The sequence below is a fragment of the Lagenorhynchus albirostris genome, chromosome 2, assembly GCF_949774975.1.
Source record: "Lagenorhynchus albirostris chromosome 2, mLagAlb1.1, whole genome shotgun sequence".
In the NCBI taxonomy this organism is placed as follows: Eukaryota; Metazoa; Chordata; class Mammalia; order Artiodactyla; family Delphinidae; genus Lagenorhynchus; species Lagenorhynchus albirostris.
The window spans coordinates 59175361-59194067 of NC_083096.1; the positions used below are offsets into that span (position 1 = coordinate 59175361).

The 18707-nt window shown below is 40.5% G+C and overlaps 1 protein-coding gene across 1 annotated transcript; it reads left to right on the plus strand.

The window, feature by feature from the left end:
* The first annotated feature begins 1659 nt into the window (after window positions 1-1659).
* On the plus strand, window positions 1660-12747 carry SELE (selectin E). Its single transcript, XM_060142202.1, has 13 exons — window positions 1660-1684; window positions 2025-2108; window positions 2684-3070; window positions 3849-3956; window positions 4599-4784; window positions 5585-5770; window positions 5880-6068; window positions 7253-7441; window positions 7653-7829; window positions 8461-8571; window positions 9328-9349; window positions 9455-9527; window positions 10807-12747. Exons 2-12 carry the CDS (start codon window positions 2072-2074, stop codon window positions 9510-9512), a joined length of 1650 nt encoding a protein of 549 aa, XP_059998185.1. The 5' UTR covers window positions 1660-1684; window positions 2025-2071; the 3' UTR covers window positions 9513-9527; window positions 10807-12747.
* The last annotated feature ends 5960 nt before the right edge of the window (window positions 12748-18707 follow it).

The window sequence follows — 18707 nt, forward strand, 5'->3', positions numbered from 1 at the left end:
TTAAAAAATAAAACATATACTGATTACATATTAACCCAGCTTCACATCCTTCTCTGAAATCTAAATAAACACTTGTGACTGACTGCTCTTCCACATTTACTGAGCCATAGCGATCACGTTACATAAGTAAAGTCTGATTAAAAAAAATAATGTCAGTATCTAGAAAATATAAGAGAGAGGGAGGTGGATGATAACGTCTCTGTTCAGAGCCAGGCAGTTTTAGGAGTTAAATTAGCTAACTGGGTTATTTATTTAATTTTTAAAATCAGTTGTACTCATTGGAATTTTTCTTCTCTTTGCCTGTTTGGCTTAGGTCTTTATGTGCATAGAAAGAGCCAGGGCTAACATGTGTAATGAGACAAATTAACCTGTTATTCTCCGCCTCATTCCCCTGCCACTACTACTTCATGCCTGCTTAGAGTACATTCTTAGATGTCCTATTCTAAAAAACTGTAATTATAGAATATTAGCTTCACTTGATCTCTATAGAACATGGAAAGTAAAAGATTCCCATTTACTGTCTCTACTCTTTGAATTAAACAAGATGCAGAAATGGGGAATGGTGATTGTATATAACTGCCCAAAAGAAATGCCAGTATAAAGAGCAGGAATCAGTGATATTTTATATATATAAAAAATATATATATATAATATATATATATATATATATATACCCTTCAGTTGCATTTAGACACAGAATTCTTTAAACTGTGTTCTTTTTACTATAAAAGTAATAGAGGGTCATTGCAAAAACTGGGAAAACCTGAAAATAAACATGAAAGTTATAAAAATAACCCCTGAATCCTGCCATCTAGAAATCCACTGTTAACATTTTGATACATTTTTTATGTTTTTGCAATTCACATTAAAAAATTTTAAACCAAATTTGGGTAAATTAAACACGAGTATATATAGTTTTCATTTTTATTTTCTCACTGAACAAATCATGAATGTTTTCCCGACAGGAATATCTAAGTCTGTTTCCCATTTTTCTTATATTTAAGAGACAAGGCATTATTTCAGACATTTAAGTGGGAGATATTGTTTCTAGTAATTTAGCCATAACTATGCACAGAATCTGAGGATGAACATTTACTTCAGGATTCATTCCAATTAGGTATTGTACCTTAAAATGGATTGAGTTGGTAGGTGAGAAAGAGAAAAAAAGTGAGTGATGACATAATTGACTGGTATGGGGTAGGAAAATTGAGGGTAATAGTCCATAGATGACACAACTATTCTTAGTTTGCTTAGGGTGATGAAATTCTGATTGCTACCACAATTTCAGGAGAGGGACTACTAATAAGCAAAGGTAAAAAAATTTTAAAGACATAGCTTTTATGTTTTGGGGATTAAAACCATGCATTTGTGTCATATCAATAGAATTCATGTAAAATTAAAAGGTATGTAAAAAAGGAGAATTCATTTTGACATCATTGTAATTTTTCGCATTATGGATATTCCTGGGAAACTTTTTGGATGCTGTCTGGGAATTCCTCTTTACTGGCTTTGGACATATCCTCCTATTACTCACAGGAAGCGTCGTTCTATAAAGCAGCTCCGGCAGGAGCAGAGCTCCAGTGTTCTTGGCTGACCTCGCATCAGAACTGCAAGAGTAGCAGGAGACAGAAGCAGCAGCAACTCGGGAGGGATCTGACACCGAAACAACCGCTTCACCGAACAGGTAAGTGCAAGAAGTCTTTTACTTAACTAATCTGGCCATGAAACCCAGATTATTAATATGAACAGATAGTCAAGAAGCCTTCGATAAAAGATCTGTGCAAGCTCTTATTGTATTCAGACAAGTTAAAACCTGGCTTTTCTCTTTGACCTAAATGATGAGAATCTTAACTTTTACATGTATTCATTTGGGTAAACTTCTTTGAAGTGAAGATGGTGGCAAAAGATTTCAATCCTTTATCTGAAAATCTTATGATGTCGCTCTACGCATCACTGTAGGATGATTTGAGTAACTGGTAGCCTGGGACTTCATTCTATAATTAATTTTGTACTTTCGCCCCCAGAAAAGCATTTCAAGTCTAATCTTGGGATCAAAAGAAGTCTTGAAGTCATGATTGCTTCACAGTTTCTCTCTGCTCTCACTTTCGGTAAGTCAATGTCCGTAGTTAGAAAAGGGTTTCTTATCCTTGGCACTACTGACTTTTTGGACCAGATAAGTCTTCCCTGTGGGGGCTGTCCTGTGCATTGTAGGTTGTTTAGCACCATTCCTGGCCTCTCCTCACAATGTGTTGTGCCCTGGGCTAGGAGCAATTTACCTCATTGTGTCTCAGCTTCCTTACGTATAAAGAGTTGATCATAAATAACCTATTTCCCAGAGGCATTTTGAGGATTCAGTATTGTGGGTCACGTAAAGTGCCTCCGACAGTGCATATTTAGTGCCCCCCAAAGCTTAGTTATTCTGATTATTATTCTACTATTAGGCAGGTATATTGGGTAGGTTATGGTGGGTGAAGCACCAAGTGGAAGGGCAACCACAAAAGAGATACACAGTAAATGGTAGTTTCTCCATTCGTACCCATTCTTAATTTGGAAAAGGTGAAAAAAGGTTGAGTCAACCCAAAGGCCACTAGATGCCCAAAAAAAGACAACAAAAGGTCCAGTTAACAGAGTCAAACCATAGCAGGACTAAACTTTCCCATTCCTTTCACATTTTCCCCCTTAGTGCTTCTCCTGTTTAAGGAAAGTGGAGCCTGGTCTTACAACGCCTCCACGGAACCCATGACGTTTGATGAGGCCAGTGCTTATTGCCAGCAAAGGTACACACATCTGGTTGCAATTCAAAACCAGGAAGAGATTAAACACCTGAACTCCACATTCAGCTATTCACCAAGTTATTACTGGATCGGAATCAGAAAGGTCAACGATACCTGGACCTGGATAGGGACCCAGAAGCCTTTGACTGAAGAGGCCACAAACTGGGCTCCAGGTGAACCAAACAATAAGCAAAGCAACGAGGATTGTGTAGAGATCTACATCAAGAGAGGAAAGGACTCGGGCAAGTGGAACGATGAGAGATGCAGCAAAAAGAAGCTAGCCTTGTGCTACACAGGTGGGAGTTTGTGGCAGCAGTGGGAGGGAGATTCAGTGTGTGAGCATCTTGAGAGATTGTGGACTGTATGCAAAAACTGGTCTCTATTGTGGGAATTTTATGTTCTAAAAGATACGGTTTTAAAACATTCTGTTTGATGTTTTAAAACAGAATGTGTTTTTGCTTCTTTGTGTGAATGTAGACAAGAATGTATGTATTTATGTATACATATATGCATATATATAGGTCTATACTTATATACAGTGTGTGTACAAACACATGATACATTTTTAGCTACCTGTTGTTTATGTGCCGTAGGGGAACTCTCTTTAGAGTTTGTGATAAAGGGAATTTTCTATTTGGGGAGCCAGTTACAGCTATACCCCTGACATTAACATCAAGGTTTAAAATGGTTGAGCCTAGGGCTTCCCTGGTGGCACAGTGGTTGGGAGTCCACCTGCCGGTGCAGGGGACACGGGTTTGTGCCCCGGTCCGGGAGGATCCCACATGCCGCGGAGCGGCGGGGCCCGTGAGCCGTGGCCGCTGAGCCTGCGCGTCCGGAGCCTGTGCTCTGCAGCGGGAGAGGCCACAACAGTGAGAGGCCCGTGTAGCGCAAAAGAAAAAAAAAAATGGTTGAGCCTAAAACTCAGCTTTGGCATTTCATCAAGCACTTCTGTTAAAATCTCTGGCACTCTGTATCATTGGTGACATCCCCGTTACACACTATTGACCCTGAATTCCTAAAGAAACTCATTTGAAGCACAATAACAATCGTCATCACAGACTGTCTTTTCCACAGCTGCCTGTACCCCGACATCCTGCAGCGGCCATGGTGACTGTAGAGAGACCGTCAACAGCCACACTTGTCAGTGCCACCCCGGCTTCACGGGACTCAAGTGTGAGCAAGGTAAGGCTTGGTCTCACCTTTTCCTTCGCTAGAGATGGTAGGAGGACTTTGTGTCCGCTGGCTTCGGAGTCAGGTCTGCATGCCTTCCCTTCCCTGGGGCATATGGTTTCAGAAGGTGGTTAAGAGCTGAGGCTATGAAGTCAGACCCTCCTGGCTTTGAATCCCAGATTCACCGCTTATTAATTACAGCACCTTGACAACATAGTTAAACTCTCTGAGTCCCAGTTTTCTCATTGTAAAATGAGGACAATATAGTACCAACTTCACAGGCTTATGGTTTGGATGATGTGAACAAATGCAGACACAACATTTTCATAGTGCCTGCTATTCAGTAAACAGTAGTGGGCTTCCCTGGTGGCGCAGTGGTTGAGAGTCCGCCTGCCGATGCAGGGGACGCGGGTTCGTGCCCCGGTCCGGGAAGATCCCACATGCCGCGGAGCGGCTGGGCCCGTGAGCCATGGCCGCTGAGCCTGCGCGTCCGGAGCCTGTGCTCCGCAACGGGAGAGGCCACAGCAGTGAGAGGCCCGCGTACCGCAAAAAAAAAAAAAAAAAAAGGTCAATAAACAGTAGTTATAGTTTCCAGGGTTCTTCCCACCTGATAAGGTGAGAGTGGAGAAGAATTGATTTGGTTTCCCTTTTCAGTTGTGACCTGTCAGGCACAGGAAGCCCCTGAGCATGGAAGCCTGGTTTGCAACGACCCTTTGGGGAAATTCAGCTACAATTCTTCCTGCTATGTCAGCTGTGGGGAGGGCTATCTCCCAAGCAGCCCGGAGGCCACACAGTGCACTTCCTCTGGAGAATGGAGTGTTCCTCTTCCAGCCTGCAATGGTAAGTCTCTCTCAGAAGGCACAGAACATTCTCTAACTCATCCCTCATTGCCTTACTTTTTATCCAGTTTATACCATTTTCAGCACGTCAGGGAAAGTTCTTTTAAACTTGTCCTAATTAAACAAGTTCTAATTAAACTTGTTCTCTTGGCCAATATATATGGCCAGTACGGTACCAGCTGGCTTTGAGAGAGGTTTTGATCCTATGTTTGACATAAGTGTTTCTGAGGCTCCGGTGATTTGTAAGAAAACACATAAAACAGTGGAACCATACTCTTAACATCTTAATGACTTTCCCCTTTCTCTGTTTAACCTCACCCATGCAACTGGACCAATTTAAGAGGATGGTAATCACGCAGCCTCAGTATACCTTTTTCTCTCTGTCTTATCTTTCTAGGCCAAAGACAAAAAAATTCTTTCCTCCAGGTCATGCTGGGTTAAAATAAATGAATGTTCTGTGTACGTTGGGATTGTTTTTTTTTATCACTAGTCATAAATCCTGATCTAGAATATGTTATTTTTCTTTGTTTTTGCCTTATGTAAAATAGATCAGAGACCTGATGAGAGATCTGATAAAATAGATCAGAAACCATTTAGCATAGTCAGGGTCAATCAGAGAAGATGAAAATATCAAGAAAAAAGCATAAAAACTTTGTTGGGTGTGCGCATGTCCCCAAGGATGAACGCAGGGCTTTGGGAATCTACCCTCTGATCTATCTTACCGTATTATAAATTCCAGTTCAATAAGAAGTGAATATGTCACTCTCCTGTAAAGTTCATGGTGTTCTTTCAAATCCCCAGTGGCTAAGTGTGATGCTTTGAGAAGTCCTGTCAATGGAGTTGTGAAATGTTTCCGAAGCCACGGAAGCTTCCTGTGGAACACCACCTGTGAATTTGAGTGTAATGAAGGATATAAACTCACTGGACCCCAGCACCTGCAGTGTATCTCCTCTGGGATATGGGACAACAAGAAACCAACATGTAAAGGTACGGTAGTTCTACATCAGGGTTTATATGGTAAACATTCTTTTTTCTCAACCTATACTCCAAATGGGAAAGCCAGACCTGCTAATGTAAATTGGGACATGTGTTACAGCTGTGACGTGTGATGCCATCAGCCATCCTCAGAACGGCGCTGTGAACTGTAGCCGCTCCCCTGCTGGAGAGTTCACCTATAAGTCATCCTGCCACTTCACCTGTGCAGAAGGCTTCGTGTTGCAGGGGCCAGCCCAGGTTGAATGCACTACCCAGGGGCAATGGACACAGCAGGTCCCAGTTTGTGAAGGTAAGCCTGAGAGTCTCCTTTACACTCTCCCTTTCTCAAAGAGCAGCAGTCTTCAAATGTGAAGCACTGAAAATGAAACCTGATGCCTACTTTAACTACAGTAATCAGATCTGATGGGCAACATTCATGTTATATTTTTGAGATGCATATAAAAGAACTGTCCAGGGAAAGGATTGTATGTAGTAAGAGTGGATGCTTTGCTGGTTTCTTAACTGTACTGGACTAATATAACTTTATAGACATTGGCATGGAGTAAGCAGAAATCTTAATCTGAAGGGAAATCACATTAGAAAATTTACAAAGTAGGATTATGAGAACATGACTTGATTCCAAAGTACTTGTCATACCTTTCTTCTGAAATTGCTCATAACTAGCAGTGATGAAAATGTTTCAAGTGTGGTGTCCAATATAGAGACACCCTTAATATATACGTAAGCGCTAAAATTTAGTTTAATTTAATTTAATAAAGCAAGATCAAGAACATTGAAAGCAAGCAGTTTTCACTATCAGGAACTGGCAATTTTGTAGCCAAATACAGCACAGAATGATTTACAGTGGCAAAAAGACACAAGACAAAAACCAAACTGCAAAGCAGACAAATTTTATGTGGCTGCCTTCTTATCCTCCTTTCTTTTTGGCCTCATCTGTCAGCATCCAGGACCCATAAGTTGCTCCCTGACTACATAAAATCTTTCTCCTAACCCTGACTTCTTTCACATATCAGAACAGAGCTCAGGAACCACTGGTCCTGTTAAAGGCTGTCCTTTAATTAGTACCCCTGTCAATGAAGGGACTGGAATTCAAAGAAAACACAGCCATCTTCCCACTTGTCCAGGGACTAATGAAGAGTCTTGAATTCTCTGAGTATTCCTTTGTCCAAAGTGATCTGGGTTCAGTCGTCAAATGCCAAGTACTATCCAGTTCCACTACATTATTCTCTGACCATAATTTTGGTAGCTCTGCTCTCCCGTGAAAGCTTTGTCCAGCCCAGAGAGAGGCTACGTGAGTTGTCTCCTGAAAGACAACTAGTCTAGTGTTTCTAGTACTTCTGAAAGCTTCCAAAGTGGGTCCATGGGTGAGTTTTCCTGTGAGCACTGTTGAAGAGCTAGGGACTTGGTTACCTTGGGAAACCTGTTGCTGCCCGATAAAAACAAACTTCTCACGTACTCACTCATGTCTTCCAGCTGTGAAATGTGATGCTATCCCTCAGCCCAGAAGTGGTTCAGTGAACTGTACCCATTCCCTCACTGGAGAGTTTACCTACAAGTCCTCCTGTGCCATCAGCTGTGAGGAAGGCTTTGAATTACGTGGATCGGCTCAACTTGAGTGCACATCTCAGGGACAGTGGACACAGGAGGTCCCCTCCTGCCAAGGTAGGACTGAATTCAATCTTTAAAGGAGTATAGGTCAAATACCTTAAAACCTTTCTGAACCTAGATTGCCCCAAGGGACTTGATCCTAATTTCCTACATGCTGAAAACTAAGTAGTGCTTATACGTTACACTTATTGGTGACTTTTCTGCCCGTTTTAAAAATGTTCCGGTAGATTTTTCTTAACCTCTACCCATGTCCTATCGTTTGCAGCGGTACAGTGTTCAAGTTTGGAGGTTCCCGGAAAGATCGACATAAACTGCAGTGGGGAGCCTGTGTTTGGCACCAAGTGTACATTTGCATGTCCTGAAGGATGGACGCTCAATGGCTCTGCGGCTCTGACATGTGGTGCCACAGGACACTGGTCTGGGATGCTGCCTACCTGTGAAGGTGAAGCATTGATTGATGGTGGTTGCCTGGGGGACAAGAGAGAAGAAAGGGAGCTAAGAAAGGAAGCTATCTGGCTGCAGTAATGAACTACCCAGTGTATCCAAACCAGAAAGGTCAGAAAGGTTACCCAGGTTAACATTAGTGGATGGACATTTCATTTTATGGGGATAAAGAGAAAACAGAAGAAGTGACATGTCAATGGAATTTTGATAAAAGGAGAGCTAGTGGGAAAAGTTGGGGGGTGGGAAGGGAAATGAGAGAGAGAGTGAGAAAAAGAGAGACAGAGAGGGAGGGAGGGAGGGAGGGAGGGAGGGAGAGGGAGCGGGGGAGAGAGAGAGAGAGAGAGAGAGAGAGAGAGAGAGAGAGAGAGAGAGGTTAACCAAGGTGAGCTGTGAAAGCTTGGTAAGTTAGAGCTCTGCCTAGCCAGGCTGGGAGATAAGCTCGCAAAAGGTGGTTTGGGGCTGACCTCTAAGGCCTTTAGTACCATGTCTCTGCCTCATGTATTGAACTAGATGACTCTTCTGCTTTGTACACTGTAATCAGTGCACAAAGAAAAGGGCAAAGGGACAGAACAGAAAGACTTTGAATTTAATTCCTTCTCATGACAGTTTACCCCCCTCTGTTTCCTTAGCTCCTTCTAAGTCCCAAACTCCCTTGGCAGTTGGACTTTCTGCTGCTGGGGTCTCCCTCATGACATTAGCATCATTTCTCCTCTGGCTTCTGAAACGCCTTCAGAAGAAAGGTAAGGGCATTTATGAATGTACTCCAAAAAGGTTTTTGAAAAAAATTATTTTCTCATTGATGAGTCACGTTATCTCTCACAGATTTAAAAAGTAATTAGAATCTAGTCACTAGTCATTAAACACTAATAAACTGCAGGGTAATTAAGCAGAAGTCTTAGGGAAAGAGTTTCAGGAAATACAAATGTTAGTGTGCTAACATGGTACAACTCTAGGGGATGCTATTCACATTGAATGCTGTGGTCCCCCTGGGAGTTGTTGCAATGAGGCTGCCATAATTAGTGGTCCTGGGAAAATCAATAAAATGTTTCCAAAAATTTTATTTGGAATACAGGCTTAAATATGGGAGTATCTCAGGGGATATGCAAACACATCTAGCCACACTCCTGGTTTGTTTGACCTACAGAGTCTTTAGTATTTTTTGAATTAAGTTCTGACATTTACAGAATAGGAAATTTCACATCTAATCCAGACCTGAGATTTCTCATGGCAAATTGGAAGACAGCAGAACCTGGCAAGCAGAGCATGTTGCTATCCGCTTGCATTAGGAAGCTGCTGTGTCCTTTGCATGAGTGCGCACTTTGCATCCCCTGCCCTGCCCCCTTGTTGCCACCAAGCTGTGTCTGGGCTCTGATAATTACAGGGGCCGTGTAGGTACTGAGTCTGCAACCCCTGATGAAAAGAGTCATATTGTTTCAGGATTTAATGTATCCTTAAAAGTCATTTAGTCTAAATGAATGGTTTTCTTTCTCTTGCAGCAAAAAAATTTGTTCCTGCCAGGTAAGCTGCACTCTTGTATAAAGCATGCCATTGAACATTTTACACATTTTTCTCTCTTCATGCTGGAAACCAGTGCTTTACTCAGTGTTCTCATGTTTTCCACAGCAGCTGCCAAAGCCTTCAATCAGATGGATCCTACCAAACGATTTCCGAGTTAACTTAAGTCCAAAGGAATCAGGTAAGACTTGAAAATCACATATGGTTTTGAAAGAAGATATCTTCTCTACATGTTCTGTTGCTCCTGGAACCTTCTGAACCTGCAGTGTCTAGGGAGGAAATCACCACCTTCATGTTATTCTAGGGCAAGTTGTTTCATGTTTTTGTCGGAGGAGAGGAAAGGAACAAGGATCTGGCCTTTATGGAGTCATTTCATTGATGAACATGAATAATAATAATAGCTAACCCTTATATGGCACTTACTATGTTCTAGGAACCGTTCTAAGCTAGGAATTATATGAGATAAGGGCTATTGTATTTATTATTATATAGGTGAAGGAAATGAGGCACAGAGAACTTAATGCCGAAAATCTCAAAACTAGTAAGTGGTATAGCCAGGATTCACACCCAGGCAGTCTGGCTCTAAAAGCTGTGTTCTTAACTACTCTGCTCTGCTTTGTGACAATTTGGAAGGCTCAAGTCCCCTCTGAATAGATGTTTTTTAATTAATAGACATTTTTGTGTGTGCAGTTTCAGGTTCACAGAAACTTCAGTAGAAAGTACAGAGTTCCAGCATAGCCCCTCGTGCCCTCCAATTTCCTCTATTATTTTTTTAAAATTTATTTATTTATTTTATTTTCGGCTGTGTTGGGTCTTCATTGCTGCCCGCGGGCTTTCTCTAGTTGCGGCGAGTGGGGACTCCCCTTGTTGCGGTGCGCGGGCTTCTCATTGCGGTGGCTTCTCTTGTTGCGGAGCATGGGCTCTAGGTGCACAGGCTTCAGTAGTTGTGGCATGCGGCTTCAGTAGTTGTGGCTCGCGGGCCCTAGAGCGCAGGCTCAGTAGTTGTGGTGCACGGGTTTAGTTGCTCCATGGCATGTGGGATCTTCCCGGACCAGGGCTCGAACCCGTGTCCCCTGCAGTGGCAGGTGGATTCTCAACCACTGTGCCACCAGGGAAGCCCTCCTCTATTATTAACATCTTACATTTGTATGGTATTTTCTTACAATCGATGGGCCAGTATTGATATATTATTATTAACTAAATCCCACAGTTTACAGTAGGGTTCACTCCTGGTTTTGTATATTCCATGGGTTTTGACAAATGTATAATGACATGTATCCGCCATTACAGTATCATACAGAATAGTTTCACTATCCCAGCTATATAGGATGTTGCGGTTTGTATTTGGACTAGCCTTGTGAGAGTGCACACAGTTGTCTGTGCTAGAAGGGGAATTTTGTCGCTGCTGTTAGTATGCAAAATATTAAATGTCCTGCCCGCATGCACTCTTATCATTGCAGGAGCACAGGTACATTAGGGAACTAGAACGATACCCTGAAGACGGCAGAGACAGAGAGGTCTGCTTGGGTCTCTGGCCCTACTCACCTACTACACACGCTGGCTGCCTTTATAGCTGGGACTATGGTACCTACAAGGACTTCAACGGACTAAAATCCAGTGGGCAAGTCCAGCCTGCCACCAAAAAGACTCAGTTTTCTCCTTTCCAGTGCTGGCTACTGGAAGGAAAGAATATTCGCTTCCATGCAAGAGTGAAGAGACTAAGGCTCTGGAATCTCAGAATTCCTTTTCTAACTCACCCTTCACTCACTGTAAAATCTTGTGGTGCAACACACTATTTTGTGGCGCTGTTTCTTTCTTTTGTCCCTCACAGTGTTTCAACTGCTGCTTATGTAGTTGCTGTCATTGGGATGAATAATACGTGTCAAGAGTTTAGAGGAAACAAATTGGTCAAAGATATTCTATTAACAGACCTGGAAAAAAAATGACAAATTTTTAATGCCATGGGGTGACGACATGGGAAAGGTTGTTAATGGTGGAAATTCTATTTAGCACTCTGTGGAGTGCAAACACTGTCTCAATCACTTTTATCCCTGTGGGATTCAGTGCTTTTTAAAGTGTTTTTTAGAGGCTGTGTGTTCTTTTTACTTGCATTGACTATAGTATAAAGTCCATAAGTTTTAATTCAGTACAAGTGTGGTAGGGACTTTAAAATATGTAAATATTAGGACGATATTAATTCAGTACAAGTGTGGTAGGGACTTTAAAATATGTAAATATTAGTCCTATAATAATTAGGACTATAATAAAAGTTGCTTATCCCAGATCTTTATTAACAAATTCTAAAGTTTCATCTGTAGTAAATGTATTTCAAAAAGGGCAAATACTGTGCCCTAGCATCGTATAAACCAGTATAAAGTTCTGAATGTTTGACTACAGTTTCTTTAAAAACCATGAGTAGTCTCAGGAGAGCAAAATCCGCATGGCAACACACTTGTACACTGTCAGGTATTTCTTCATAGCTATATGGTTTCTATGATGAAAAACTTCCAGGAGGTTAAATGTTCTGATATGATAAAAGCATAAATGCAAACAAACAAAGGTACAGTTTTATGAATGTCTTTCTTAAAAAAAAACATATAGATATATAAATGTGTTTTGCATTACTACAAAGATGTTTGTCAGATGTGATGTGTCAACATACAATTCTTGTATATTACATAAGATTTTAAATCCATGCTAGAAACATACCATGTAATGGATCTGTCCAGTGGATTTTTTTTAAAGTCAAGATGTCTAATAAGTATTCCCTAATTGTCTTATTCTGTCCGTTCGGGTGTTCTTAAAGAGAGGAAAGCCTGAATGAGCAAGTATTTGTATTTATTTATAAGAGAGTTTAAAATTCCTAAGGAATCCCTAGTCATTGGTTGATCACTGGCCATAAGAGATACTGGGCCAGCAATTGGCAAAGCTGCCCCAACCTTGCAGGATAGTATAAGAATCCAAATTCTCCCACCCTTTCATTAACTTAGGATGTGTTGAAAAAGCAAAATTTCAGAGAAGTGCTGGCTGCATACTGGCAAAGACAAAACCAAAAGGAAACAGAGAGATATGATAAGGATCAGAACAGCAGAGGTTTTTAAGGGGCAAAAGAACTCTGGGAAATAAAGGAGAGAGAGAGAAAAAAAAAACAAGTATTATGAGCAGGCTACATATGGAATGAATTACTGTTTTCTTTGAAATTGTTCAAATGTTGTAAATATTTGTATATACTGCATTGGAAATAGCTGTGTGAAATATAAATGTGGTCTGTGTTTGGGTTTTATAAAGTATTTAAAATTATGATTTAAAATGTTTTAAGTATGTATTTATTTAAGCTTATGTCATACCTATTGTATTTGACATGGCATTATGAAGTTTTATAATAAACATGTTTATATTTAGCCCTGTGTACAGGCTCTTTCTTAAAAATTCTGTTTTACTTAGATAAAAGATACCATAAAATTCACCCTTTTTAAGTGTACAATCCAACAGCTTTTGGTATATTTACAAGATCCTGTGACCATCACTGCTATCTAACTCTGGAACACTTCTATCTCCCCCTAAAGAGACCCAGGACCCATTAGAAGTCACTCTCCATCTTCACCAGCCACTGGTAACTACTAATCTACTTTTTGCCTCTATAAATTTACCTATTGTGGACATTTCATACAAATAGAATCATACAGTACGTGGCCTGTTGTGTCTAGCTTCTTTCATTTAACATAATGTTTTCAAGGTTCAGCCATTTTGTACCATGTATCAGTACTCCATTCCTTTTTATAAACTGAATAATACTCTATTGTATGAATATGCCACATTTTCTTTTTCCATTCATCAACTGATGGACATTCGGATTGTTTCTGCTTTTTGGCTATTGTGAATAATGCTGCTATGAACATTCATGCACAAGTTTTTGAGTAGGCTTATGTTTTCAGTTCTCTTGGACATATACCCAGAAATGGAATTGTTGGGTCATATGGTAACTTCACGTTTTACTTTTTGAGGAACTGCCAAGCTGTTTCCCAGAAGGGTAGCACCATTTCACAACCCCACCAGCAATGTATGAACGTTCCTATTTCTCCATATTCTGTTCAATACTTGTTATTTTCTGTCATTTTGATTATCACCACCCTAATGGGTATGAAGTAGTATACATACGGGCTTTTGCATCAATACTCTACAGTTGTCTGAAAAAGTATTAATAATCTGAAAACAGTCATTAAGCTCAATGAAACAAAGACTCCTGGTGTCTTTGCATCATGCCAGTCTCAATTCTAGGCTGCTCAAGTCAACCAATTCATCTTGATTTATTCTGCAGACTCAGTTATTCTCCAGGATTAGAGCCACGGCTGTTTTTTCCCACCCAAAATATGTGTCTTCTCTTTTCTAGAATAGTGTCAATGCACAAAGCCTGGTGTGTACCAAACTAAAAACCACCTTGACAATCTCATCGCTATCAAAGAATCCGAATACCTGAATTTCCTAAGAAAACATGGTTTAACTTTTGGCTTGTTTATCCAGACTAAAAAAGAAGAAATGTGGCTATAACACTGTTACAGACTATGGTTGTTTTCACTTTGATTTTATACTTCTTAGCTCAAAGTATTACTTAAGAGAAAATTAAAGAAAAAAATGAAAAATAAGGATAGATTCTGCTAATTAGGGCTGTTTTCATGTAGGACTGAAATGGGTACACACTTGAGACATCAGCTTGAAGTGCAGAGAAAGCAGGAATGTTAGCTTTTCCAGGTCTAAAAAAAAAAAAAGAGAGTAAATTGAACAAATTAAGTGTATTCAGAAGGGAAACAGGTGCCCAAGTCAAAGGGACATAGGCAAGTAGAAAGCACAGAAGTGCAAAGTAGAACAGTTCTTGGAATCAGCAGATTAAAAGATTAGAAAAGAACTTTTTAATGAAAGAAAACAAACATCTACCTAAACAGAAAGCGTTTCTTCTTCTTTCAATTGGAAATAATAAATATAGATTCTACCTCAAAATTTTAGGATCTCTCTCCCAAAAGATTCTAAGCCAAGAGAAATTAAAATATTTCTCTCTTCATTTACACATATATATAGTCATGCTGCTGGTTTATAAAATCATTTTACTGCAAAGGGGCATGTAGCAATAAGACGAGCCTCCTGTCTTGCCAATCAACCAATCAATCAATTAATAAAACCACAACAGACTTTTGGTCAAAATCAAGGAGATTTTTTCCCCTCTCCTTGATCTCCCAATGGTGCCAAATCCTATCAATAGTCCCTTTAGTAACTTTCATCCACTGATTCCCACTGATAGCTCTCAGAACGGCACCTCTTTAATTCTCTCACAGCCCATATTCTTCCTTCCTTTAATTGTGATTAAATAATTATATGTGTAGCTATTTGTTGAATATCTGTCTTCCCCACCAGATTTTAAGTTTCTCAGGAGTAGGAACAAATTACCTTATTCATTGCTATATATCTAGAAACGGGCATATTCCTGACACATAGTAGATACTCAACAAATATTTATTGAATCAATGAATAAATAAGTGGATAAACGAAAGCACATTTGGGCTCATCCTAAGGAGCAGGACTGCTTTTCACAAATGGAATGAGTTGTCTCAGAAGGCAAAAATTTTAAAGCCAGTTATATAGCAAAATATGTTTCGCAACAGTACAGCATGGAATGGAAATAAAGAAGGAGCAAACTGATGGCTAGAAACAAAGGAACTAGTTAATGGCCTAGAGGTTCAGTGAGGTAGAGTTAAGAGGCAATGCAATGAGATACTTGAGTAATAAATTACAAGAATAGGACACTGTGATTAAAGAGTGGGATGCTTGATTATATGATTTTTTGAGTTGATAACATTTAAGGGTGATGGCAAGGTTCTGGCTATGTCCAGGAGAGAAGGTAGCTCAAGCTGAGTGGAGGAGCATGCTATTGTAGAACTGGGAATCCAAGCTCTGGGATGGGTAGTGCACCTGGATAGTGATGTCATATGGGATTACAGGAGTTGCTTAAAGAGGAAGGAAGTCCAGGAGTTAGGTACCAAAGTCATCAATGTATGAGGGGCTGGTAGGTCGCTGCAATGAAAACAGTGAGAAGATCATATATCTCAATGTCATGAGCTTCAAAGGAGGAGGGTTATTTTCTTTCTTTCTTTCTTTTTTTTTTTACAAGGGGCTGGAAGAACAAAGATTGGTAAGAGGCATTCATTATAAAGGAGGACAATCAACTCTGCTTTCCAACCCTGAGGTGTGTGGAGTGTGAGAGAACATTATCACCTTGAGAGATCTGCAGGGGAAGTGATGCTCTTGGGAGGTCAGGTTCTATTAAAGCAGGAGGTAGAAGAAAGTTTTGGAGAGGAACTGGAGGATATATCGGAGTTTGTTGATTGTAAAACAGGAACTACAGAGGATGGCAAGGGAGAGTTTGGGAAGAAAAGAAAGGTCAGGTCAGGAGACAGCAACTTGGATGAATTGTCTAGGAAATGGAAGGTGATCAGAGGGGCTTACACTCCAAGTGTAAGGAAAATAGGCAGCCGTGGTGGATTTGGTCTTGAAAGGACTGTGGAGGAGGATGGACATTTAGGTCCAACTCTGGCCTGGAGTGAGGTCTACTGGTTGTTGTGTGGGGCTGTGCATTCCTTCTAGCCATGATAAACTAATGCTGGCAACTGCAGTGAATGCAGCCTTGGCTGGCAGCAGAGAAGAAGTCAACCTTGTGGTCATCTTCGTTGGGAGTGTAGGCTAGGGAAAGGTTGGGCATAGGTCATTTTTATGGACGTAGGCTGCTGCTTTCAATGGCATTCGATGACCCTTCCCTCAGCTATCTCATGGTGGGCAAATGGTCCTTCAGTATTCCAATCTCTCTGATTTTGTGATGGTTTTATAGTGCTCACCTACTCAATCTAGTTCTACCCTTTGGGGACCATGAAATAGCCTAATAATTACTCTTCTCCTGACCATCCTTTAAGTCACTGCTACCATGTCCCTGTGACCTTCGTACACCAAATATTCTCTTTAGGCTGACTGTGCACTATTATTTTTTAATTTAGGCAAAATTTATATAACATAAATGCAACCATTTTAAAGTGTACAATTCAGAATACTATTTAGTACATTCACAATATTATGCAACCTTCACCTCTATCTAGTTGAAAACATTTTCATCAAAAGAAAATCCTGTACCCATTAAGCAGTCAGTCCCTCTCTCCCCTCCCCCTAGCGCCTGGCAGTCATCACTTTGCTTTCTGTCTCTATGAACTTATTTATTCTAGATATTTCATATACATGGAATCACACAATATCTGTCCTTTTGTGACTGGCTTCATATACATGGAATCACACAATATCTGTCCTTTTGTGACTGGCTTCTTTCACTTAGCATGATGTTTTCAAGATTCATCTGTGTTACAGCATATATCAGGACTTCATTCCTTTTTATGGCTGAGTCATATTCTATAGCATAGGTAAATGTGTATTAAATTTAAAGCAAATTTCTCACTGTATTCCCCCCAAAGATGTTTTCAACAAATGTAAGATCCGTCCGTATGATTCAAAGGCATCCATATGACAAAAAGCTTTGATAAAAGCCAAAAAACACAGCATTGGTGAACTCAGTGAGAGGAATATAGTGAGAGGCTAAGCTGATGTGGTGAAGTCTCCTAGAAATCTACCTTGATATAAGAGCAGAATTTAAAATGTATGAAAAAGTGAATGGATTGCATGCATATTTGACAATGGTCACTACATAGCTCCCACACACACCACAAATAAATAAATATGGAAAGAAAGAAAGAAAGAAAGCAAGCAAGCTTTGGATGGGACCTAAGGTTCCTCCATCTCTCTGACAAGGGCCTCAAGTGTTGGGATACCATGTAGACATCATACAACCCTGGGACATGATATAATTTTGGCTGGGTGCCAGAAGACCAAAACTAGCTTTCTGAAGAAAACCCTGGCTATTTCTACAATTTTTAAAGAAGAACAGAAGTGTCCAGAAAACTAATAGCATAACAAAGATATCCAGAAAAATAATGACTAAGAAGAAAAGGTAAAGTCTTCCCTTTAAAAAAATGTCATTTATAGTTTATGACCATGAAGGGGGTTGTTTATCCATTTATCCATCCTTTTGTTTAACTGATATTTACTGAATGCTGGACCTTCTCCTTCTGGAAATATGGAGGATCAATATTCTGAAAACCCCTACCAGTATAATATTAACATTTGCTAGGTGGATTACAACAGCTTGCTTTAAATGAATAGCTGAGCTTACAAAAAACCATGGGAATCTCAGAGGACAAAAATGACCAGGGAGCAGGGACCTGACCATCCAAGACTTTGTAAGCCAACGTAAGGACTTTAGATTTTACTCTGGGTGGGATGAGAAGCCGTTGGAGGGTTTTGAACAGGGGAGTGAAGTGGTCTGACTTGTGTTCTTTCGTGCGTGTTATCTTCTCCCCCTGTCCAACTGTCATCTAGCATCCATTCCCACCATTCCCTGCTCAGTTTCCCCAGGGGGCTGACCTCTGCAGATTGCATCACCAAGTCACTGGTGGGTTGGTTTCCAATTGGTTTAACTAATAAGGGGCTCCTAAAGGAGATCAGAGAATGAGAAGAGACAGTGGTCAGGGTGTTTCTCACCCATTCTTTTCCCGCTTTGGTGCTCTTTCTGGAAGCAGCTGCATCCTTCCTCCACTACGACTTCTCCTCTAGGGTCCCAGTCCTCACTGGGTCATGATACACTATCTCCTCCCCTTGAATTTTTAGTCCCAGAGATGCAACAGCTTCTTATATTGCCAGTCCCTGGATAGCTCATTTTCTTTTGTTTGTTCTCTTAACCTTGTTGTTAATCTGTTGTAAGTGGCCCCTCCATTAAAGGCTCTTCAGTGGGTGAAGAATTCACCCATCTGGGGTCAATTTTGTTTCTGGCTGGGCCCCTGAATGATACACATTTTAGCTGAATCACTTAAGTTATTTTGTTGAAAACAGGCTATAAGAGGAAAAGAGTAGAAACATGGAGTCCAGGTGGGAGGCTTTTGTAGCAATAACATAGATGAGAGATGATGGTGGTTTGGATGTGTAATAAAATAGAAGTGAGTGAATACTGAAAATATTTTGATGATAAAGCCAAAATATTGCTGACATATTGGATATGAGTTGTGAGAAGAAGAGAGGAGTCCCAGTTAACTCGAAATCTTTGGCTTATGTAACTGGAAGGATGGGGTTATAATTTACTGAGATGGGAAAGGCTGTGGGAAGAGCCCACCAGGTTTGGAGGAAATTCAGAAGTTCAGTTCGATACATGTACAGTTTGAGAGGCTTATAAAGGAACTAAATGGAAATATGAGGTAGGCATTTGGCTGGGAATGGGGAACAT

Bases quoted from the DNA above. Each gene is read 5' to 3' on its own strand.
- SELE (XM_060142202.1), top strand. From the start codon at position 2,072: ATGATTGCTTCACAGTTTCTCTCTGCTCTCACTTTCG. The intron at 2,109-2,683 runs GTAAGTCAATGT...TTTCCCCCTTAG, and splicing joins TCTCTCTGCTCTCACTTTCG to TGCTTCTCCTGTTTAAGGAA. The intron at 5,771-5,879 runs GTACGGTAGTTC...CATGTGTTACAG, and splicing joins CAAGAAACCAACATGTAAAG to CTGTGACGTGTGATGCCATC.